At 34.2% G+C, this 26,684-nt stretch overlaps 2 protein-coding genes and 1 pseudogene across 2 annotated transcripts in view; all 3 read left to right on the top strand.

The window, feature by feature from the left end:
* The window catches only part of LOC127746758 (receptor-like protein 9DC3), a 37,264-nt gene extending 31,938 nt beyond the window's left edge, over nt 1-5,326 (top strand). Inside the window, exon 2 of the mRNA XM_052261020.1 lies at nt 4,976-5,326. Within this exon, the coding sequence (XP_052116980.1) occupies nt 4,976-5,253 (278 nt within the window). The 3' untranslated portion in view covers nt 5,254-5,326. The remainder of the gene's footprint in view (nt 1-4,975) is intronic.
* Nucleotides 2,409-4,521, top strand: LOC107486313 (receptor-like protein 6; annotated as a pseudogene).
* Nucleotides 5,327-21,676: 16,350 nt separating the features above from the next.
* Nucleotides 21,677-26,684, top strand: part of LOC107486317 (receptor-like protein 6) — a 77,265-nt gene continuing 72,257 nt past the window's right edge. The window contains exon 1 of the mRNA XM_052261019.1: nt 21,677-22,031. Coding sequence (XP_052116979.1) covers nt 21,758-22,031 — 274 coding nt within the window. The 5' untranslated portion in view covers nt 21,677-21,757. The remainder of the gene's footprint in view (nt 22,032-26,684) is intronic.

The following is a 26,684-nucleotide window of genomic DNA, read 5'->3' as shown; positions in this document are numbered from 1 at the left end:
CATAGTAATTGATAAAATAATCTAAATAAAAAATAAATTTTAAAAAATTAAAATATAAATGACAAAATAACTTTGTAATAAGTTAATTATTTTTATTATTTTATTTAAAGAGAATTTTGTTTATTAAAGTCTACAAAATAATATTAAAATTAGTAGTATCAAAAAATATTTTAAATTTAATATTATGAAAAAATTTTAAAAAAATTATATAAGGACTAATTTGATTAATTTTTAAAATTTTAAGGATGAAAACGATTTACGTGAGAACTTTCAAAGACTATTTTAATTATAAATAATTTTTTTACATGTCAAGTAACACATGGCATGCTATGTGTCACTGACCTGACATGTCAACCAATTGTCTTGTGACACGTGGTATTAACCTACTACGTTATTATGCTATATGACACTTAACATGACACATCATTATCTAATCGAAAAAAAGATCAATTTGATTTACGTTTTATTTTTTAAGGACTAATATGATTAAAAAAATCGTTTAAAAATTAATTTAAAAAATAAGTGATCTTTTATAAACGAATTTGACTATTAAACCTTTTAAGGACTAATATGCAATATATAAAACTCTAGCACCAATGTCCAATTGCAATGCATGTTCCAAAAAGTAAGAAAATGAAACTCCAAACACATCAGTTAGCAAAAAGAACCGTACAAATAAAAGAAATTAAACAAAAAAGAAAAATATATAAATAAACCTCAAACCAACCCATCCATCTATGTATGTCTGTTAAATTAGCAGATCAAACTGAACAACATAAGTTTTGGTGCTTGAGTTCTAATTATTGAGATTTCATAAACGAATTTTAATTTAATTTCCTTTTAGTCACTTGCTAACTCCACTAATTAATTGTTTATAGTTGTACGCTAAGTATTTCAATAATATATTTTTAGTCCATACTTTTAAACATTGATAATTAACTTATGATAAAAAATAATAAATGTTGTTCATCTTCTAACATTCAACAATAAAAATACACAATTCTTTTTTTTCCAATAGTATATATCATAATATGACTAATTTTAGCATTAACTTTTCTAGTCACATGTATTTGATAAAAAAAAAAAGTAATAAAACAAGTAGTTCTGAAAAATTTTGCGATACTTAGAAGTCCTAAAGAATAAAAAGTATCAAGTGATTTTTTAGACATATATTCAAATACTTAACGACAGCAAAATATAACTCATTTTTATAATGATTGCGTGTCATTTAAAATAATGAATGTAATTAAATTATTACATAAAAATTAAACTCATTTTGTAATGGACTTGTATCAAATCCCCAAAAAATTGTAACAGTAGACTTTATCTGCCTGATTGAAAACTTTTAATTGTATAGAATTGATAAATCGTGTTTAGCATTGTAATATTTCTTTGACCTACAAATTTATTATTTCAATTCTTAAAAAAATTATTTGGTATTTTTTTTTTTCAAAATAATGTATGTCTGTATAAGTCTACTTCAAAATTTATTAAAGACCTATTTTTTCTATTATTTAAAAAAGTTACTTTTTTCTGATAATATTGAAATTAAAGCACCAAAAAAATCTGAACTCTTCCAATATAAGCCAAAGTAAGTTTACTTGATGGAGTCAATGATATGAAACAAATTAAAGAGAGAAGATTAAGTATAACTGTATAACTCTAGAATGCAAGTTAGCAAACTCAAATATTAGAGACAAAGATGTCAAAACCTTGAGACTGTTAAGTTTGTGGAGGATAACCAAGCACAGAGATGTGTAGATGCAGCAGTTACATTCAATAGCACCATTTTAGAAGCTAAGTGTGGCAAAATGGCATGAATATCTCAGCCTTCCAGCATGTGCTTTGAACTTTGAGAGGGTCTGCAGAAGCCGCCACAATCAATAGCTTTCTTGTCTTCCCCTAAATGAACGGCAATTCAATATCACACTCTCATGAGTATGATTTATCATCAATAATACATACATGTCGCTTATGCAAGTGCCTTACTTAGAAAACCTCAAACAAGGAAGTTTGTGGTGGAAATGAAAGATAGAAGATAACGAGAAAATTAAGCATGAAGGACGTCAATGAAAGTTGTTAACAAAGTCAAATAGTAGTGACAAAAATATACTATCAAGGAACTTCACTATGAAGCAGAGAGTCTACTCTGCATATAACAAAGTACACAGAAATCAATATTGCTCGGTTGAAGTTGCAAATACTTATTTTGCTTGACCAGTGTTGTCGACTTTTGCACAATACAAAATGAGGGTGCTAGAAGAACCATGTTACTCAAAGTAAGCATAAAAATATCTTAGGATATCTAAAACGACATGATTGGCCATATTATGCAAATTATTCCAAACCAGTTTGTGGTTTCAAATATTGCACTTGTTAATAATACAAATGCACTTGGTAATATTTCAAATTATTCCAAACCAGTTTCTCTCTTTTCTTCCGCGAGACGAGAGGCAATATTGCACTTTGAATAATACAAATGCAGGTAATGTTACTTGTTGCATGTCTCTTAGATAGCATTACCATCACTGCTTCACTATAAAAACCCATTAGAGTGTCCCAAACATTCCATCCATTGAAACCTACTGCTATACGATCACAATAATGGGGTTCTTATGTTCTCTTTCTTTCTCCATACAGTTTCTTCTTATCTTCTCATCTTCCCTCTTCACAAACTGTTTTACTTTGAATGATTCAACTACTACTCATCATCATGAGTGCCATCAACATGAAAGCAATGCCTTGCTCAGCTTTAAACAAAGCTTCATCATAAGTAAGTCTGCTTCTTACAATCCTTCCAGTTATCCTAAAACTCTTTCTTGGAGTCCATCCACAGATTGCTGCTCCTGGGATGGCATTGAATGTGATGAGCCCACAGGTCATGTCATTTCCATTGATCTTAGTAGCAGCCTGCTCTATGGTTCCATGGATCCCAATAGCACCCTTTTCTCACTTGTGCATCTTCAAAGTCTTGATCTTTCGGACAATGACTTCAATCACTCGCAAATTCCAGCCAAGATAGGTGGCTTGTCACAACTGAGCTATTTGAATCTTTCTCAAGTGGGTGAAACCACATTGTCAGGTGAAGTCCCAACTCAAATTTCCCATTTCTCCAACTTGTTGTCCCTTGATCTTCGCAGCTATATTGGTCCACAGTTTGATTTTCCATCAATCAAGCGTTTACAACTCAAGGAATCCACTCTGCGAAGCTTAATTCAAAACTCAACAAGACTTGAACAACTTCGCCTTAGTTTTGTGACCATTTCATCATCATTACCTCACATGCTCACGAACCTTACATCTCTGAAAAAACTCACTTTTCGCCAATGTGAACTATATGGTGAGTTTCCTATCGGAATATTTTCTCTTGCAAACTTAACATATTTGAATTTTGCGCAAAACCAAAATCTGCAAGGTACATTACCTGCATCGATTGGTAACCTGACCAATTTAGCTCACTTGATTCTTGAAGATAATACCTTTCATGGTGAAATCCCTCGCTCTCTTTTTGGACTTGAGAAACTTGTAACTTTGAATTTAGCTTCTAATTTTTTCAAAGGCCGCCTACCACTTGACATGTTTTTAAATCTAAAGATGCTTAATTGTCTTCACATATCTGACAACAAATTGTCTTTGTTCTCAATAAAAGGTGTTGTCAATGTGACAACCTTTCCTCCAATTCAGTGGTTAGGATTGAGTTTATGCAATTTGGCTGGGGAAGTTCCAACTTGGATAATGAATCTAACCACTTTAAATGTCTTGGATCTTTCTGGAAATAATCTTCAAGGTGAAATTCCATATTTCCTCTTCAAGTTAGAGAATCTTAGCATTCTTAATCTAGCTGGTAATGTGTTGGAAGGACAAATTAAGCTTGGCATGCTTTCACAGCTCCAAAAGCTTACTTCACTTGGTTTAGGCGGAGGCAACAAATTGTCTTTTCTTGAAGGAAAGAACACTTTCAACGTAACATTTCCTTCTCAAATTCAATGGTTGGATTAAGTTCATGCAACTTAGTTCAGATTCCCAATTTTATACGAAACTTGCAAGAGTTGACTGATCTTTTCATATCAGACAACAGCATAAAGACGATTCTGAGTTGGATATGGAATAAAACAACTCTTCATATTTTGGATATTTTCAACAACCTATTGATAGGAGAAATATCCCCCTCCATATGCAATCTGGAATCCCTTCTGTACCTTGATTTATCTTGCAACAACTTAGTTGGCATGATTCCATCATGTTTGGGATGGTTTAGCCGATTCCTTCAAGTTTTGAGTTTCGCAGAAAACAAATTGACCGGCATTATTCCTCAAACTTATGTGAAAGGAAATGCCCTTCGGTTGATTGATTTTAGTTATAACAAGTTGCATGGAAAATTACCATTTTAATGACTCATTTCCTTTCTGGTTGGGATCTCTTCCTATGTTAAAGGTTGTTTCTTTACGTGATAATCAATTTCACGGAGCTATAATGTGTCCACTGAAATACACATTTCCCAAACTTCGAATCATTGATCTTTCTCAGAATGGTTTCTCAACAAAATTAACATCAGAAATAATCATGTGCTTCAAATCGATGATCATATCCAACAAAAGACAACTGGATTTCAAGGACGTGATTTATAGTGAGAATATGTCTATAGATCTTGATTGGTATTTATTTTCAATGTCCAACAAAGGAGTTGTCATGGATTATCTCGGGGGTCAATACCTTTATCACATGGTAGCCATTGATCTTTCAAGTAACAAAATCTATGGTGAGATTCCAGATATCATGGGAAATTTGAATAGGCTTGTTGTGCTCAATTTGTCCAATAACATGTTTACTGGCAGCATCCCATCTTCCTTCGGAAAGCTTTCAAATCTTGAAGTCTTGGACCTTTCTCTCAATAGTCTGTCTGGAAACATTCCTCAACAAATCACAGAGCTAACCTTCTTGGATTTCTTCAATGTGTCTTTCAACAATCTCTCAGGTCCAATCCCAGAAAATGGACAACTTTCCACATTTGATAATAATTCATTTGAGGGAAACAAGGATTTGTGCGGGATTCAATTGTTGAAGAAATGTGAAGATCATCCTAAGCCTCCATTGCAGAAACCTGATGGTGATCAAGATTCTGAGTCAGGATCTTTCTTTGAATTGTATTGGATGGTAATTCTAATTGGATATGGGGGTGGCCTTGTTGCTGGGTTAGCACTGGGAAATGCTTTTTCAGTAGATGTTTATAGGTTGCTGAAAAAGATCTTTTAAGTCACAAGTCTAGATGTTGCTCTTTTCATGTGTGTAATCTTAGATTATTTTTATTTTTGTGTTTGCATTTAAAGTTATTGTGTTTCTCTTACGTAAGAATTAGCTATATGTAAACCCAAATAAAAGTAGACAAGATAAAAACAAAAATATAGTGTGTTATATATTTATTTTGTTTTTTCTATTTTCGGAACAACAAAAGCCATACTTTGTGTTCTTTTCATACAATAATCAATTTCCTTTTGCATACTCTCTCTTATGCTTATGCAGTAGTTATGCTTATGCTTATTCAAGACAGGATGTTAAAATGTAAAAAAAAGCAATTGTTTTTTTCAAGAAACAAGTATTCATTGATATGAAAAAGATTATTAGTAAATCAATTGGGCCAACAGTACTAAATAAATGAGATTTTTGAACAAAACTAAAATTACAACCAAAATCCATATTCTAAATGAGAGAAGGGAAAAAAAACTAATATAGAAATACAGAAAACTAAAATCTTTTCATTAAAAAGTTACTAACAAAAACAGGAAATTTCTTCTGCTTTTCTTTCTCTTCTTTTTCAATATTTAAAGTCAACAACACCATAGAAGGAAGGAGAAGCAATGATGATCAATCTCTCTCTTTTTCATAGTACGAGCACTAATTTTTCTCATAGGAATTGATGGAGAATAAGAAATAAAATTACAACAACACCCCCATAGGGAAATAACCTCTATCAAAGGGAGCACAGAACAACCCATTAAGGGAACAAAACCATAGTCTTGAAAAAAAGTGAGCAATTACCAATGAGTATGAAAGGTTAACATATCCATCTATACAGTATTCATAAACATGATTTTAAGAATGCCAAATTAACCACGGTTAAGGTGTGTTGAAGTAATTAGAATATTGGTTTCCTACAGTTAACCCGTTCTATATATGTTGATGGCTCACATATATAACAACAAATAGGATCTTGTTAACTCTGAATTATTGCATCTTCATATACCTTGTCAATAATGCTTTTTAATTTCTTTTAGTAGTTATCATTAACATCTGTTGTAAAATTTAAAGCTATTGAGATATGGAAACATGCATAAAACAAAATTGATATGCCCCATCATATTTTAAATTATTGTCAATATAACTACACATCTCTGTTCAAAGAATTGAGTAGAGGTCGTTTTCTTGCAGTTCTAAGCCGTTTGTGTTTGGATCATAGAAAAATGAAATGCTGTCACTGCCATCACAGAAGATCCCACCCAGTTCATCATCACTGGTTATGTTTTATTGTTGATCCTGTGACTTCCTCATCAAGTTCATCTCCACAGGCATTGTTTGAGTTCTTTTCAACCAATTCCCTAAATAGCGAAGAGCCAAAGGGAAGGCCAAGAGCCATGGGAGAACGACTTGCTGCTCGAGGATCAGTACATTTTGTTATCAAGACTGATGCCTACAAAACATTGACAAAGCATTAGTAATTCATCTTCATGATCAGCAACCCCAAAAAGCACATCTGTGCTGTGTTGATAATTAAAGACTGTATATATAAGGAGTATTTCACCTTGCAACACCCCTATATTCTTCAGAAGCCACTACTCTTCCTGCAATAATTATTAAAAGAAAACCGTATAATGTGTTCTTTGTTTTTCTGCATTCCTCTCAATTATGTTTTATATTGAGAATTTAATTCATATAGGTCGCGTTTGGATACTCAAACATAAATACAAGATAGCTAGCTATATGTATTTAATTTTTTCCCTTTTAAAATAGAGTTGAAGTTAAGAGTTAGACTTTAGTCTACATTAAGAAAAACCTTAAGCCTTGTTTTCAGAATGGTGCATCATATTGATTGATTCTAAATAAATGATCGTTGAACAAAATGGTAAAAATGATTGCTAAGAGAGTTTAGTTTTCAGTAATTATTATCAACTAGAATGAGACCCGCGCGATGCGCGGGACTGTAAATTAATGATAGTATATAATAAATATTAAAAATTGTTATGTTTTGTAGAATTAAATTAAATATGTGTAAACTAAAGTTAAATTTGAAAGGTGTTTTATTTAAAATAACTTGTAGTACAAAAGATTTGGATGTTGGAATTGTACAAAGTGACATCTTTATTTGGTGATTTAATTTTTGCATTTACTTTTGTTGATGGACTTAGTCTTCTTATGTAGTGCTCGTCCTCCTTTTTCTTTATTGGTTGTTGTTAGAGTTGTTGCTTTCTTATTTCTGTCGTGTATTCTTGTGAAGACATGTTCTTTATGAATTGTTGAGTCGTATGCACTTTCTATTGTGAGACTCCTCTTCGTTTGTGATTGTTAATTTTTTTCATAGACGAACCATGCAAACTTTGATAAACCAATTGTCTGTTTGTTTGGTAATATTGTTTAAAGAATAATGCTTCATTGAGTAAGTCTGAGATGTTGTGTAGTTCGAAAATAAATTTATTGTGCTAAATTTGATGTTATTTGAAGAAATAGTGATAAGAGACTTATATAAGTAGGTCTAATATTATGAAATTTGAATATTTGTAACGTAAAATTTATTATGGTTAATAATATTATTAATAGATTTGTAATACGGATGTTTATTACATTTAATGAATTATTTATAGAAATTAATTATTGGGGTCTTGGGGGTTATAAACTTATTGTATTGTTTATAACGGTAAGATATAATAAATATGGGAATATGCATTCAATGTTTTTGTAGGTTAATTTCTAATTATCGGCGTTTTTTATTTTTATTTTTTGTATATTTTATTTTATTTTTTTTTTTGCTGATTTAGAAATAATAGGTGATTTGTCAAAAATTGAGTGGTTGATTCTGAAATTTTGCCAAGTAAGCAATATTGCTGACGTGGCATTAGTAGAAAAAAAAACATGTCTTAAAAATAATGTGAGTAAACTTATGTATCTACTTTTATATATTAAAAATAGATGATGTTCTTTTGCTTTATAGGTCATTGCAAGCTAGAAAATGGTATTCATAGTAAAAGCATCTCGAGTTGTACGTTTTTTATTGGAACGTTGATATATGACTCAAAAACTGCTCAATTCTTGTGATCTTGAGCAAGTATTAATGTTATTTTTATTGCTAAAATTGAAGTAATACTTTTTTAATATTAAAAAAATTAATTTAAAAATTAAAGGTAAAAAGTGTCGCAAAAATATAAAGAACCGTGATATTAAGTTATTAACTTTAGCAATAGGTTTTAATTACTGGTAAAGTTTATAACTACCGCAGCTACTATAATAAGTCACCGTAGACTTCACTTAATATATATACCATTAAATAATAAATGATAGTTTTAGTGGTTAAGAGAAGGGGATGGTTGAATCTTAGCCCCTTTTTTTCGCTTGATAATACTTGCTGACTTGTTAGACCAATTCTGAAAACTTTTAGTCTTTTTATCTCATCACTGCACACGAGACTTTTTCTTTTGCCTCGTCCCTAGCCACGAGCCTTTTCTTTTTGTCTCGTCACTTGGCACGAGATAATTTTGGTTTTTGCTCCTGTGTAGTAGAAACAGAAATGGAGTAGAAAGGAGAGGAAGATTACACCCAGATATATCCTGGTTCAGCTGCTATGTGCAGTGCAGCCTACATCCAGTCTCCATCACAAACATGATGAAATTTCACTATAATCAATCTGATTACAAACTGTAAAGTGCTAACCCAACTTACAAGGGAATTCCCACAGAATCATGAAACACAACATAGATGAACAAAGGAACTCTAAGACATCTATGGCTTTTTCTTTTAATTTTGCACTCTCTGCCTTTTTTCGCTCTATGGCTTTTTCATACAAACCTCACTGTTTGTCTTTTTCCATGAGACTCAAGACATGACAAAATTAAACAGAAAAATTACAAAACAAAATACATTGAAGGAGAAGAGAAATCTGTTAGCTCAGGTAGCTCTGAGAACTCTGTGCCTTACACTCTCAAATTTTCTCCTTGCTCCAAATAGTGGCTATTCTCTCTTTTTAAAGAAGAGGGAAGCCTCCACACTTGAAGCCAACACCCAAACCAACTTCTTCCTCCTTCAAGAAACAGAACCGGTTCGGCCACATAGAGAGAGAAGAGATAACCATGCTAAACCCAACATGCAATTACCTCTAGTCCTTTCTTGATCATCACTCTTCATCAATCCGAGCTCTCCATCCTTGGCTTACTCTCCAAGATGGATTTCTGGCCCTTGATGCTTCATGATGATGATGACTTCATCTGCTTCAATCTCTGCCTTAACCATCACTTCGCCACTCTAACTACTTTCTGTGGTGGTTGAGCAGAATCAAAGACAAGCCATGCTTCAAGAATCTCCCTTGCTGGCCGAATCTTCATCCTTCATTTTTGGTATGGAGAGGCTAAGATATCATCACCATATATTACCATATGTGATAAGAATCTCAGCCACTATATTTTTGTGTTTTTCTTGCCATCATTAGCTTGATGGTCTTGATGCATGCAACTTCTTCTTTTTCCTAATAGATGAACATAGCTTCCATTGTTTCCTGGACAATGACCGAAAAAGAAGAAAGAAAGAGATGAGAGAGAAGAGAGAATCTGAAGAAAAGCAATTCAAAGTGATTAAACAAATTAATTGAAAATAGCTTGCTTTTACTTCCCTAGTGGTTTAGCGTGCAGCATTGTTGCTTTCAATCAAATCAATGACACAATCTCTCTCATAGTTCCCATGCCTTAACTTCTCTTAATAAATTTTGAGTTCCATTACATGCTTAGAGAGTAGATCCGTTGAAGGCTTTAGCAAATGTTAACATTTGCTTTCCTGATGGATTGGTTTCGGATCATGCATGAGAACCAACCATGGGCTTGTAGCATTAAAACTTATTCTTGGCCCAATATAACAACTAGCTTTAGCCACAAGCTAAACCAATAATAAAACAGTTGGGCTTGTTAATTTTTTGTTTCGGCCCAAAATTATCTCAGCCAAACTCATCATTTATACTTGCATTAGTCAAGGCTGAGTATAATTGGGCTTGCACCAGGATTTTATTTTCGGCCCAATATTAAAAATCTGCACAGCAAAATTAATTTAATTAATATATCAATCAAAATTAGATTAATAATTTTGCTGTTAATAATGTTTGATCATCATTAATTTAATTTAGAGTTTTTCAAACTCATCAATCTCCCCTTTGATGACAAACATTATTAAAATTGAAATGGAAAGAAATTTAAAGATTGAGAAAAGAATACTCCCTTTGAATTTGAATTTCTCCCCCTTTCTAAATGTCACATGGCTCCCCCTTAATGTATGCTATTTTATCAAGGGAAGCACTAACCTGTAACATTTGAATCAAGCTTCAAGTAACAATGTTATTTAGCATATTTATTCATGATGCTAAATGCTTGATTTATGAGCAGTTTTAAATTGATAATCAAAACTCATTTGATATTATAAACTGATTTTCTGCTCAAACATACCACATCAACACAAGACAAGGTTGTTCAAGAAATTTCAAATATTTTCCGTCAAGAAATCAGAGTAAACAAAATTATTGTGATGAGAAAAATATTTGAAGTACACATGATCAAAACATGGCAGTTTTTATACTTTACACATTTTAAAGGAACTGCCAAAAGTAAATTTTCAAACCAACATGTTTATCAAGATGAATCAACAACCAGGCATTCATATGATCAAAATAAATCAAACATCATTATAAACCAAATGCCAAATGCAATAAGCAGTAGTAACCATAGTGAAACAAATGTAACAACAACATGCATTCTTTAAACAAGGATGATCATGAATTTTCAATTGAAAATTTCATCCCCTTTTTCAGCAAATCCTCCCCTGTTTCATTAGTTTCAATTTTAATTTTAGAAACTAATTTTTTCTCCCCCTTTTGTCATCAAGGGGCACCTGCACAAAATATGAACAACACAACGAAATATCCATGATAAAGTAGCAAGAGTGTATCAAAGTATCATAGAGCAGTGAGTATCAAGTCATGCTCCTACAAAAAAACAGATTGAGCCTAATGGAGCCAATATCAATAAAGTAAAGAAACATCTATTAATCATCAGAAAGATTAAGATCAGATTCCTCAGTGCCTCCTTCACTATCATCTCCCAGATCCTCCTTAAAACTTTCTATCATCAGATTGACCCTTTCTTTGCAACTTTTCCAAGCTTTCTCACTCTCATAAGCTTGCTTGCGGGCCTCTTTGTGAGACTGAAACATCATGTCTGCCATGTTTGAGAATTCCCCCAAAATCTGTTTGATGGACTTGGCTGTTTTGGAAGATTCTGGCCTGCCTTCATAGTCACTATCCGATGCAGCAGATTTGCGCCCTTTGGTTCCCTTAGTCGCTCCTCCTCCTTTGATTGAGGACACCTTGTTTTCTACAGTCTCATTCAGCAAATCAACTTTAAAGTATTCAAAAATTCTAGTTAAAAACATACCATAAGGCAGGTTAGCCTTTTTGGTGCTTCTAACAGAATCCCACATATGCCTAATCATAATATAACCAAAGGATATCGGAGTAGAGGTAACCAAAGCAAATAATATGAGATAGTCAGAAAATGTTACTCGGTTGTGTGAGCCACTTTGGGGAGTCAGAATGTGGGTGACGATTCGGTGAATCAGAGAGTTGACTGGTCCTAGAGCTTTGTGGGTTGGAATGGTTCCATGCAAACCAGAAAGGTTCTCGCAAATGTGCTGAAGAACCGTTTTGTATGGAACGCCGACTTGTGTATCCCATTTGTCCACCATGTATGCTCGCAGTCCTTCATCCTTGAAGCCCAGGGCCACTCCAATGGTCTCAGAATCAAGGGCTATTTGAACTCTTTTGACATAGGAATGAAGAGTGCCGTCAATGAGTCGCATATTGGCATAAAATTCTCGAACAAGGCTAGGATAGATTGGTTTCTGGATGAGAAGAAGTGGCTTCCAGTTGAGAAGTTCAAACAGAGAGGAGATGTTGATGCCTTTGTTAGTGAGAGTGTCGAGACTAACAAGATAGGTTGCACACAAATGACATTTTTCCATAACCTCTTTGTGAAACTCAAAAGAGGTGCAAGAGTTGAATCTGCTTGGATCAAAGTGGAAGTGAGTCTTGCCATACTTATTTTTGAATTCCAAGGATTCCAAATTTGGAGGTTCGGTGGTGTTGTTCAGTGCAAACCCTTTGGTCTTCTGTGAGCTTTTTCCGGGGGTAGTTTTCTTCGGTGATGAAGGTGGTGAATGAATGGGAGATGTATGAGATTCTTCCTCTTCCTCAATGCGGTGTTCCTTATTCTTCCCGCTTCTTCTTCTTCCGGAGCTCTTTTGTGCCACTACTTTTCTTCTCATGGCTTCGGTCTGCTTAGTTGGGGGTGAGGGAGAAGATGAAGAAGTAGAATGTATGTGGATGTGAGTGTGGGTTTAAGGCGTTGATGGTTTTTGAGAAAGAAGAATTCTTTCACTCTTTATTGGCGCGGTTTTCTTTTTCATGGTAATGGAAGAATGAAATATGAAAGGTTAATAGAATAACCGAATTGAGTGAGAGAGAAGCAAGGTAGGTGACACATTAAATGAGGTTTGGAGAGAGAATATGGTGGAAGTAATGACCATTAGTGGACGGTTAATGACCATTATGGGGTGGTTATTACCCAAAAATGATTTCCCTTTTAATTTTTTGAAATCTAAAACTGAAAAGTTGTTGCCTTAAATCAAGGGATTAATGGAGGGAAAGGATTTGATTTGACAACATGCTTCTTCCAACAAGATATGATAGGACAACTTGGAGATTTGATTTTCAAAAAAATAAGTAACTAACAAAACGGTCAGAGATGGATCAAAAAGGTTTTGTGGGGCCCATTGGAATTTATTTCTGTGCAGTCTCCCCCTTAATCATAGCTCCTCCATCAAGCATGCATTTTTATCTCGTCCAAACCTACGAGATAAAATTGAACAGAATCAGAATTTTAACAATTTTCAATATAACTTAAATCAAACATTCCCAAACTTTTTCTCAAGGTACAGAATCTGTCTTCACAAAGGGGTTTTGTAAAAATATCAGCAATTTGGTCTTCAGATTTTACAAATTGAATATCAATAGTACCCTTTTGCACATGTTCTCTAATGAAATGATATTTTATCTCAATATGCTTAGTTCTTGAGTGCAGAACATGATTTTTTGAAATGTTTATAGCACTCATATTATCACAAAATAAGGGTATACTATTGATTTTTAATTTGTAATCTTCCAATTGTGTTTTTAACCAAATTAATTGAGAGCAACATGCAGATGCGGAAATATATTCTGCTTCAGCTGTGGATAGAGCCACTGTGTTTTGTTTTTTGCTTGACCACATGTTGAGTGAGCTTCCAAGGAAGCAACACATGCCGGAAGTGCTCCTTCTATCCACTCTATCTCCCGCATAATCTGCATCACAAAACCCTACTGCACAAAAATCATCAGATTTATGATACCATAAACCATAATCACATGTTCCCTTAATGTATCTAATGATGCGCTTAACAGCCGAAAGATGGGATTCTTTTGGGTGAGATTGAAATCTTGAACATACACCCACACTTTAAACAATATCCGGTCTAGAGGAAGTAAGATGCATTAGTGAGCCGATCATTCCCCTATACCGTGTCACATCCACATCTAGGCCATCATCATCCTTTTCAAGTTTAGTGTTAGGATGCATTGGTGTTCCCATTGGTTTGGAATTTTCTAGCCCAAATTTCTTTATCAATTCTTTTGCATACTTGCCTTGGTGAATAAAGGTGCCACTAGGAGTTTGTTTAATTTGGAGGCCAAGAAAGAAAGTTAGCTCTCCCATTAAACTTATTTCAAACTCACTAGTCATGAGTTTTCCAAACTCTTCACACAAGGACTCATTGGCCGATCCAAATACAATGTCATCTACATAAACTTGAGCAAGAAGCATATCATCATTAGATGCTTTAATAAATAAAGTAGTGTCGGTGGTACCCCTTTGAAAATGGTTTTCCAACAAGAAGGCACTAAGCCTCTCATACCAAGCTCTTGGAGCTTGCCTAAGACCATAAAGAGCCTTTGAAAGTTTGAAAACATGATTTGAAAAATCTTTATGTTCAAAACCGGGGGGTTGAGCTACATACACTTCTCTATCAATAAAGCCATTAAGGAAAGCACATTTAACATCCATTTGAAACATTTTGAAACCCTTATGGGCAGCATAGGCAAGAAGCAACCTAATTGCTTCCATTCTAGCTACCGAAGCAAAAGACTCATCAAAATCAATACCCTCTTCTTGATCGTAACCTTGGGCCACTAATCTAGCCTTGTTACGAACAACTTGTCCATCCTCACCAAATTTATTTTTAAACACCCACTTAGTACCCGTTACCTTCTTACCATCCGGATGAGGTACTAGTGTCCAAACCTCATTCTTGTCAAATTGAGCAAGCTCCTCTTGCATGGCCTTGACCCATGATGGATCTTTAAGAGCTTGTTTGACATTGTTGGGCTCCATTTGTGACAAGAGAGCAAAGTTGCTAGGTTTGGTTTGCCTTTTGGTGGAGGATCTTGTTGTTATTCCTTGAGAGGGATCACCAATGATGAAGTCATGAGGATAACCCCTCATAGACTTCCATTCCCTAGGCTTTCGGACAGGTGTAGAGCTTTGATGAACTTCTGGTGGTCTCACTGTTTCAGTTGCTCGTGCTTGCTCAGGAGACAAAATGGAAATGTCTCCTCCAATCTGACAAGACAAAACTGGGCTGACAGATTCTTCATTTTGCACAGATTTGGGATTTTCTTTACTTGTTCCATCTTCTTCACAATCTGAATCATTTTCTATCACACTACTAGGAATTAAGTTAGAATCACAAAAAGTAACATGTATGGATTCTTCTATGGTTCTATAAGTTAGAATCACAAAAAGATACATGTATGGATTCCTCTATGGTTCTATGTTCTTTGAGGTAAATTCTATAAGCCTTGCTAGTGGTGGAGTATCCAACAAACATTTCCTCATAAGATTTTCTTTATTGTTAAGTACAAAACATTTGCATCCAAAAACATGAAAGTACTTAAGATTTGGAGGGGTTCCTTTCCATAGCTCATAAGGAGTCTTCTTTAACCCTTTTCTAATGATTGTTCTATTCAAAATATAGCATGCTGTGTTCACAGCTTCAGCCCATAAAAATTTAGGAATCTCATTCTCACATAGCATAGCCCTAGTCATTTCTTGAAGGCTTCGATTCCTTCTTTCAACCACCCCATTTTGTTGGGGGGTTCTAGGGCATGAAAAATTATGAGAAATCCCTAAGTCATCACAGAATTTTTCAAAGTCTTGATTTTCAAATTCTCTTCCGTGATCACTTCTCAAATGAGCAATTTTCAAATCATTTTTGATCACTTCTCAAATGGGCAATTTTCAAATCCTTTTCATTTTGAATTTTCTTGCAAAGGGTGGAGAAAGCATAAAATGCACCATTCTTATGAGCAAGAGAAAAAGTATAAAATGCATCGTTCTTATGAGCAAGGAAAAGTACCCAACCAAATCTAGAGTAATCCTCTACCACCACAAGACCATAGTGTTTACCTCCTAAACTTTGAGTTCTAGTAGGACCAAAAAGATCAATATGTAACATTTCTAATGGCCTTTTGGTTGAAATTCCATCTTTTGATTTAAAAGAGGATTTTACTTGCTTGCCCAATTGACATGCCTCACAAGTAAGATCCTTATCAAACTTGATGTTTGGAATTCCTCTAACCAAATTCTTTTTAACTAGCTTAGAAATTTGGTACATGCTAGCATGACCCAACTTTCTATGCTAAAGCCATTTTTCAGATTCAAGAGAGGTAAAGCATGTTACATTTTGTTCCTTTAAATCCTCAAGAGTTAATCCATACACATTGTTGCATCTTTTGGCTTCAAAAAGAACATCCCTAGTTTTCTCACAAACAACTAAGCAAACAAACTTCTTAAAAATAACTTCAAAACCCAAATCACATAATTGACTAACACTAAGCAAGTTATGTTTCAAACCATGTACAAACAACTTTGTAAACTTTATCACCTATCATTCTTTCACCAAAGAAACATTGAACTGGAAAATGACCACTTCGGTTACACAATTTACAAAACCTTGGAGTTGCTGTTTTGTTAAAGTAGGTGGGATCTTGATACCTTGTGTCATTGGATGAAGAAGGTTTATCTTTAAAAGAGAGTTTCTGATCAGATTTATAAAATCCTAATCCAGCTTTATCAAAAAGTGGTTTTTGACTAGCCAAGATTTGATTTAGATTTTCAGAACTGAGAGTAAATTTGGCTAAGTCATTTTTAAGATTTTTAACCTTCTCCAGCAACTCTTCATTTTCCTTAAAACAGTTTACATACGCAACTACCGAGTGATCACTTTCACAGCTTCTAAGTTGAGCTTTCAACTGCTTATTTTCTTCCACAAGATCACAAGCAGTTTCGGCCTCTCTTAGTTTTTCTTTGAGAAAATCATTTTCAGCTTTAAGAATGAAATTTTGTTGTTCAAGATCTTGATTATCAGTCAGAAAACATCTTATTTTTTCAGAGAGGTGATCTATCATAAGATGAAGGTCTTCAGTGTCAGGGTTTTGAAAGAATACCTGATCTACATCATTTGCCATGAGACAAGACTGTGACTTAGTCTCAGATTCTTCATCATCATCATCTGAGTCATTTTCCAAATCTTCCCATGAAGCCATCAGTCCCTTCTTCTTTCCCTTTTTCGGCTTTTCCTCCTTCTTTAACTTGGGACAATCAGATTTAAAATACCCCATTTCCTTGCAATTGTAACAGATTACTTTGCTAAGGTCTTTCTTCATCCTCCTTGAGCTGCTGCCTTTGCCTTTGAGTTTCATCATTTTCCTGAATTTTTTTGCAAACAACACAAACTCTTTTTCAGAAGAGTTATCACTGGATTCACCATCCAGAGGGTTAGTCAAAGAAGAAAAAGCAATTCCTTTTTTCTTTGAATCCTTTTTTAAATAGGAGTTTTCAAAAGCAAGAAGATTTCCTCTCAAATCATCAAGTGTCATGGAGTCTAAGCTACTACTCTCAGAAATAATTAAAGCTTTTGTTTCCCATTCTTTTGTAAGACATCTCAACACTCTTCTCACTAGCACAGATTCTGAATGTGTAGTTCCAAGAGCATCCAAGCCAACAATGATGGAGTTGAACCGTTCAAACAGTTCATCAATGGACTCTCCTTCCTTCATTGCAAACATTTCATATTCTCTGTTCAACATGTCTGTCCGAGTTTTCTTTACAATGGTGGTTCCTTCATGAGTGATTTGTAGCTTGTCCCAGATTTCCTTTGCTGTTGTGCATCGTGATACTCGTCGGTATTCCTCAAAGCTGATAGCACAGTTGAGCAGGTTTACTGCCTTGGCATTTAACTCTACCTTCTTCCTATCTTCTTCGGTCCATCTTGCTTCTGGTTTGAGAGAGACTACTCCTTCAGCACTTGTGGTAGTTGGAAATTGAGGCCCTTCAAGGATAATCTTACAAAGTCTGTAATCCAATGCCTGTACAAATATCTTCATCCTCTCCTTCCAATAGGTATAATTTTTCCCATTGAAAAGAGGAGGTCTGTTGCTTGATTGTCCTTCGGTCAGATTATAGGACACCACATTTATGCCACTGTTTTCCGCCATGAGGATCTTTACTCCAAGCTGCAAAGCTTGATCTCTTTGAGACCAAGCTCTGATACCAATTGATGGTTTCAGTGGCTAAGAGAAGGGGGGTTGAATCTTAGCCCCCTTTTTTCGCTTGATAATACTTGCTAACTTGTTAGACCAATTCTGGAAACTTTTAGTCTTTTTATCTCCTCACTGCACACGAGAATTTTTCTTTTGTCTCGTCCCTAGCCACGAGACTTTTCTTTTTGTCTCGTCACTTGGCACGAGATAATTTTGGTTTTTGCTCCTGTGTAGTAGAAATAGAAATGGAGTAGAAAGGAGAGGAAGATTACACCCAGATATATCCTGGTTCAGCTGCTATGTGCAGTGCAGCCTACATCCAGTCTCCATCACAAACATGATGAAATTTCACTATAATCAATCTGATTACAAACTGTAAAATGCTAACCCAACTTACAAGGGGATTCCCACAAAATCATGAAACACAACATAGATGAACAAAGGAACTCTAAGACATCTATGACTTTTTCTTTTAATTTTGCACTCTCTGCCTTTTTTCGCTTTATGGTTTTTTCATACAAACCTCACTGTTTGCCTTTTTCCATGAGACTCAAGACATGACAAAATTAAACAGAAAAATTACAAAACAAAATACATTGAAGGAGAAGAGAAATCTGTTAGCTCAGGTAGCTCTGAGAACTCTGTGCCTTACACTCTCAAATTTTCTCCTTGCTCCAAACAGTGGTTGTTCTCTCTTTTTAAAGAAGAGGGAAGCCTCCACACTTGAAGCCAACACCCAAACCAACTTCTTCCTCCTTCAAGAAACAGAACCGGTTCGGCCACATAGAGAGAGAAGAGATAACCATGCTAAACCCAACATGCAATTACCTCTAGTCCTTTCTTGATCATCACTCTTCATCAATCCGAGCTCTCCATCCTTGGCTTGCTCTCCAAGATGGATTTCTGGCCCTTGATGCTTCATGATGATGATAACTTCATCTGCTTCAATCTCTGCCTTAACCATCACTTCGCCACTCTAGCTACTTCCTGTGGTGGTTGAGCAGAATCAAAGACAAGCCATGCTTCAAGAATCTCCCTTGCTGGCTGAATCTTCATCCTTCATTTTTGGTATGGAGAGGCTAAGATATCATCACCATATCTTACCATATGTGATAAGAATCTCAACCACTATATTTTTGTGTTTTTCTTGCCATCATTAGCTTGATGGTCTTGATGCATGCAACTTCTTCTTTTTCCTGATAGATGAACATAGCTTCCATTGTTTCCTGGACAATGACCGAAAAAGAAGAAAGAAAGAGATGAGAGAGAAGAGAGAATCTGAAAAAAAGCAATTCAAAGTGATTAAACAAATTAATTAAAAATAGCTTGCTTTTACTTCCCTAGTGGTTTAGCGTGCAGCATTGTTGCTTTCAATCAAATCAATGACACAATCTCTCTCATAGTTCCCATGCCTTAACTTCTCTTAATAAATTTTGAGTTCCATTACATGCTTAGAGAGTAGATCCGTTGAAGGCCTTAGCAAATGTTAACATTTGCTTTCCTGATGGATTGGTTTCGGATCATGCATGAGAACCAACCATGGACTTGTAGTATTAAAACTTATTCTTGGCCCAATATAACAACTAGCTTTAGCCACAAGTTGAACCAATAATAAAACAGTTGGGCTTGTTAATTTTTTGTTTCGGCCCAAAATTATCTCAGCCAAACTCATTTATACTTGCATTAGTCAAGGCTGAGTATAATTGGGCTTGCACCAGGATTTTATTTTCAGCCCAATATTAAAAATCTGCACAGCAAAATTAATTTAATTAATATATCAATCAAAATTAGATTAATAATTTTGCTGTTAATAATGTTTGATCATCATTAATTTAATTTAGAGTTTTCCAAACTCATCAATAAGATATACAAATATTATTTTCCTTGTTAGCAATAATATTTATGCTTTCGATTCTGGCAGCAGTTACTTTTTCTCTTACGTATAGTTGAGAAAGTTATTTTTATAAGAACTAAAAATTGCACCTTAAAGTATACTGTTAAAGAACTACACTACATATGAAACAGGAAGCAGAGACAAGAGAGAGTGATGGTTGTGGAGGATAACTAAGCAGAAAGGCTATTGTTCTGCATAAGATAAGGTTTGAAATAAAGTTGAACAAATATACCTATACTGCTATACATGATATGATGACTATGAGATAACATATATATAGGGATGGCCATGTTACGGAAAAACTTGAAAATGACATGAATTGCCACAGTATGCCAATTATTCTAAACCAAAAAGCACGACCAATATTTTTCTTTTCTTATCCAAAATGCACGCCAATATTTCTAGTTGCAAGTAGTGTAAGAAATAAGAAGCACCACATAAAACTGTTGGCACCACTATCCAACTTCAATGCATGTTCCAATAAGTAAAAGGATGAAAATCAAAACACATCTATTAGAAAACAGAAGCATATAGATCAAATGATCTTTTTTTTAAAAAAGAAAAAAGAGAAAAATAAAATAACTGGACCTCAAACCGATCCGTCCATCTATGTTCAACTGTTAGATTAGTAAATCAAACAAATAAACAAATTTTAATCTAATTTAGTTTCTTTCTAATCACCTGCTAACCCCACTAATTAATGGTTTATGTGTCCTTCAAAAAAAGGTAATAAGACAACTAAGTTATGAAAAAGTTTGCCATATCATATAAGTCCTTAGGAATAAAAGTATTAAATAAGTTTTTAACAAAATTTTGCGATGAACTCGTACCAAGAAGACCTATTTTAAAGACCTACTTTTTCTATTATTCTAAAAAAGTTAGATCGAAATTAGAGCACCAAAAAAATCTGAAGTCTCTTCCTATATAAGCCAAAGTACGTTTACTTTACAGAGTCAATCTAAAGAGAAAAAATTAAGGATAAGTACAGAATGAACTTGAGTGACAGAGAGAGAGTTAAGTTTGTGGAGGATAATAAGCAAGCTGAGAGGTTTTGTATGTGACATGAATGTGTCAGACTTCCTGCATGTGCTTTGAACTTTGAAAGGGTCTGCAGAAGCCGCCACAATCAATAGTTTTCTTGTGTTCCCCTGAATGAACGGCAATGCCATATCACACTCTCATGACTATGATTTATCATTCACTATTGGCATTAGGAATAATACATACATGTCACTTATGCAACTGCGTTACTTAAAGAAAGATAAAGATAACGAGAAAATGAAGCATCAAGGACGTCAATGCAAGTTATTAACAAAGTCAAATAGTAGTGACAAAAATATACTATCAAGGAACTTCACTATCAAGCTTTAACAAGAGACAAGTAAGTTCAGTTTGCGGAAGGTATGGAATGAAGCAGAGAAGTTACTCTGCATAAAAAAGTTAGAAAAAAAAAAAAACAAAGTATACAGAAATCAATATATGCTCGGTTGAAGTTGCAACTTGCAAATACTTATTTTGCTTAACCAGTGGTGTCGAGTTTTAGACTATAGAAAAAGCGAGTGCTAGAAGAACCATGCCCCTATGTATGGGATCTCAAATACTCGAATAAAATTGCCTCTAAAAAAAGATACTCAAAGTTAGTATGAAAAAAATCTTAGGATAGTTAAAATCACATGATTGGCCATATTATGCAAATTATGCTAAACCAGTATGTGGTTTCAAAAGTCCGCAGAACCAGCCATGACAAGGATCACTATCTTTCTTTTCTTCCACGAAATGAGCAGCAATATCACACTCGGAATAATACAAATGCATGTGACGTTACTTGCTGCATGTCTGCTACACAGTATCACCATCACTGCTTCACTATAAAAACCGATTAGAGTGTCCCAAACATTCCATCCATTGAAACCTACTGCTATACGATCACAATAATGGGGTTCTTATGTTCTCTTACTTTCTCCATACAGTTTCTTCTTCTCTTCTCATCTTCCCTCTTCACAAACTGTTTTACTTTGAATCATTCAACTACTACTCATCATCATGAGTGCCATCAACATGAAAGCAATGCCTTGCTCAGCTTTAAACAAAGCTTCTTCATAAGTAAGTCTGCTTCTTACAATCCTTCCAGTTATCCTAAAACTCTTTCTTGGAGTCCTTCCACAGATTGCTGCTCCTGGGATGGCATTCAATGCGATGAGCTCACAGGTCATGTCATTTCCATTGATCTTAGTAGCAGCCTGCTCTATGGTTCCATGGATGCCAATAGCACGCTTTTCTCACTTGTGCATCTTCAAAGCCTTGATCTTTCAGACAATGATTTCAATCACTCACAAATTCCTGCCAAGATAGGTGAGCTTTCACAGCTAAGACATCTGGATCTTTCTCATGGCAATGAAAACACATTCTCTGGTGAAGTTCCACCTCAAGTTTCACAATTGTCCAACTTGTTGTCCCTTGATCTTCGCAGCTATACTCTTCAGCCGCTTCCATATAATCTAATCAACCATTTGCAACTAAAGGCATCCACTCTCACAAGCTTAACACAAAACTCGACTAGACTTGAATACCTTCGTCTGAATTTTGTGACCATTTCATCATCTTTACCTCATACTCTCACAAACCTTACGTCTTTGCAAATGCTTTCTTTTCGCCAATGTGAACTATATGGTGAGTTTCCAGTCGGAATATTCCATCTCCCAAACATAACACTCTTGAATTTCGGGGACAACCAAATTCTCCAGGGCACATTACCTGCATCCATTGGAAACCTAACCAATTTAGCTGTCTTGTGTCTTGAAGATAATAGCTTTCATGGTGAAATCCCGCAGTCTCTTTTTAGACTCGAAAATCTTGAAATTTTGTCTCTCTCGTATAATTTCTTTGAAGGGCAACTATCACTTGACATGTTTTTGAAGCTAAAGATGCTTAATGTTCTTGACTTGTCTATCAACAAATTGTCTTTGTTCTCACAAAATAGGACTGTCAATGTGACAATCCTTCCTCCAATTCAATGGTTAGGATTGAGTGAATGCAATTTAAATGGAGAAATTCCAACTTGGATAATGAACTTAACCACTTTAAATGTCTTGAATCTTCATTACAATAATCTTCAAGGTGAAATTCCATATTTCCTCTTCAAGTTAGAGAATCTTACAGGTCTTGATCTAGGTGGTAATATGTTGGAAGGACAGATTGAGCTTGGCATGCTTTCAAAGCTCCAAAAGCTTACTTTTCTTGGTTTACGCGGAGGCAACAAATTGTCTTTTGTTGAAGGGAAGAACACTACCAACGTAACATTTCCTCCTCAAATTCAATCATTGGATTTAGGGTCATGTAACTTAGTTCATTTTCCCAATTTTATACAGCACTTGCAAGAGTTGACTGATCTTCACATAAAACAGAATAGCATAAAGACTATACCGAGTTGGATATGGAATAAAACAACTCTTCAGTTTTTGGAAATTTCCAGCAACCTGTTAATAGGAGAAATATCCCCCTTGGTATGCAATCTACAATCCCTTATAAATCTTGATTTATCTTCCAACTACTTAATTGGGATGATTCCATCATGTTTGGGAAGCTTCAGTCAATCTCTTCAATATTTGTCGCTCGCAGGAAACAAACTGATTGGCAATATTCCTCAAACTTATGAGAAAGGAAATGCCCTTCAGTTCATTGATTTTAGTTCTAACAAGTTGTATGGTCAATTACCAAGAGCACTTGTCAATTGCAGAATGCTTGAGTTTCTTGATGTGAGACATAACCATTTCAATGACTCATTCCCTTTCTGGTTAGGATCTCTTCCTAAGTTAAAGGCTGTTTCTTTACGTGATAATCAATTTCACGGAGCTATAATGTGTCCATTGAAATACACATTTCCTCAGCTTCGAATCATTGATCTTTCTCACAATGGTTTTTCAACAAAATTAACATCAGAAATAATCATGTGCTTCAAATCGATGATCATATCCGACAAAAGACAACTGGATTTCAAGGACTTGATTCTTAGTAAGAGTATGTTCCTGGATATTGATTCGTCTTCATTTTCAATGTCCAACAAAGGAGTTGTCATGGATTATCTTGGGAGTCAATACCTTCATCATATGGTAGCCATTGATCTTTCAAGTAACAAAATTTATGGTGAGATTCCGGATATCATGGGAAGTTTGAATAGCCTTGTCGTGCTCAATTTGTCCAATAACATGTTTACTGGCAGCATCCCATCTTCCTTCGGAAAGCTTTCAAATCTTGAAGTGTTGGACCTTTCTCTCAATAGCCTCTCAGGAAATATTCCTCAACAACTCACAGGGCTAACCTTCTTGGATTTCTTCAATGTGTCTTTCAACAATCTCTCAGGTCCAATCCCAGAAAATGGACAACTTTCCACATTTGATAATAATTCATTTGAGGGAAACAAGGATTTGTGCGGGATTCAATTGTTGAAGAAATGTGAAGATCCTCCTAAGCTTCCATTGCAAAAAAGCTGATGGTGATCAAGATTCTGAGTCAGGATCTTTCTTTGAATTGTATTGGATGGTAATTCTAATTGGATATGGGGGTGGCCTTGTTGCTGGGTTAGCACTGGGAAATGCTTTCGCTGTAGATGTTTTTAGGTTGCTGAAAAAGATCTTTTAAGTCACAAGTCTAGGTGTTGGTCTTTTCATGTGTGTAATCTTATATTATTTTTATTTTTGTGCTTGCATTTAAAATTATTGTGTTTTTCTTATGTAAGAATCAGCTATATGTAAACCCAAATAAAATTAGGCAAGATAAAAAGATAAATATAATATGTTATATATCTATTTTGTTTTTGTTTTTTTTTGAAATAAGAAAAGTCATACTTTGTATTCTATGATATAAAAAAGATTATAAGTTGATCAATTGAGCCAACAATAATAACAAAAATCAGGTTTTTCAATAAAACTAAAATTACATTCGACATCGAAATCCTAAATGTGTGAGAAGGAAAAAAAATATTAATTTAGAAATATAGTAAACAAAAATCTTTTTATAAAAAATGTTGCTAACAAAAACAGGAAATTTCTTATGCTTTTCTTTCTTTTTTTTTTTCAAGATGAAAAGTCAACAACACCGTCGAAGAAAGAAGAAGCAATAATGATCAATCTCTCTTTTTTATAGTAAGAGAACTAATTTTTTTCATAGGAATTGAAGGATAATAGAAAATAAAATTACAACACCCCCTGTAAATAGGGACAATAACGGGGTAGCCTAAAACGAGCTCAACTATTACGTGCTTATTGAACGAGCCACATTTATAAAGGCCGTTAGATTTTATTAGATGAAAATCAAAGGCTAATATAAAATAAGAGCATTGATGGATTCTAATAAATATAGAATATCCTAATATATAAATAAATACTTTAAATGACAATACTTTAAACAGTAACAAAATCTTTTATCCTTAAATAATTAAATATAAAATATATAAATATAAAATATATGAGTATTTTTTATTTAATAAAATTAATTATTATACAAAACTTTTTTATAATATTAAAATAATATTTTAAAGTACACTGATGGACACGGAAATAGGAAGGTGGACACGGGATTTTTAATGAAAATTTTTTTCCTTTTTGTGAAAAACCTAACCTAAGCTTTTTTGCCGTCGTTTCCAGGTACTCTCTCTTCTTCTTGATCTCTCTTTCTACTCTTGATCTTATTCTTGCTCTTCCTGTCGTGATTTTCTGCTTCGTTCTGTTCTTCCTCTTTCTTTACTTCTTTCACAATAATATCTTCTTCTTGTTCTCTGTTTCTGTCTCTCTTTCTTCTTCTTCTTTTTCCTGATTCTGTATCTTCTTTTTTGTTTTTGATTCTTTTCTTGGTTTTTTATCTTCTTCTCTTTTCTGATTTTTTATCTTCTTATCTTTTATTTATTGATTTTTTTGGGCAGTTAATCTAATAACAATATTTCTAATAGCCAATTACCGCTTGTTCCTATTATAATTCTTGGAAGACTGTTCTTCTCTTTATCAGTCACATAACCAAGTATTACTTTGCATCTCTCCTTATTGCTTCTTTTTTTTTTTTTCTATTCAAAAAAATTTTGTTCTGCTTTATTTTTTTTTAATTTTTTTTATGATTTTTCAATCTGAAAATCATATAAGAAGAAGAGCTACATTCTTTTCTTTGACAAAATCTCAAATATTTACAATGATTGTGTGTAGGGGTGGCAAATGGGCCTAAACCCGCTGGGCTGGCCCGTGTAACCTGCCAAAAAAGACGGGCTGGGCTGAAAAATTGGGACCGCCAAATAGTAGAAGCCCGCCTAACTCGCACCGCTTAAACCACGGGCTTTGGCGGGGTGGGGTGGGTTTCCCCGCCAGGCTTATTATTTTTAGCAAGGGGTATTTTTACAATTTTTTTTTGCCAAAACCAAACTTCCCCAACCTAACTTATAAGAGAATGAAGATGAAAATTGAGTGTTTTAGATTATATTTATTTTGTTTTAGAGACAATATTTATAATTATGTTTTAGATTATATTTATTTTACTTTGGAAATAATATTTATAATTATGTATGTTTATTTTGCTTTGGGAACAATATTTATAATTATGTTTTGGATGAAAACTTGGTTTATATTTATATTTATTAGATATTTATAATTACAAAGACTTTAATATTTGTGAATATAAAAATTATAATTTGTTTATTCTTTTAGAAATTATAATAGTTAAAAGTAAAAAATAGGAGAGATTTTTTATGCCTTTATATATATTACTTAATAGTTAAAAGTAAAAAAAAAAAGAATATTTGGCGGGCTATGCCTGCCGTTAGGCGAGGAGGGTTAGGATTTTGGGATCGCCTCACTAGGCGGGGCGGGGCGGGCTTCCCCC

Source organism: Arachis duranensis, chromosome 4, assembly GCF_000817695.3.
Source record: "Arachis duranensis cultivar V14167 chromosome 4, aradu.V14167.gnm2.J7QH, whole genome shotgun sequence".
In the NCBI taxonomy this organism is placed as follows: domain Eukaryota; kingdom Viridiplantae; phylum Streptophyta; class Magnoliopsida; order Fabales; family Fabaceae; genus Arachis; species Arachis duranensis.
This window is presented reverse-complemented; position numbering and strand designations above follow the sequence as displayed.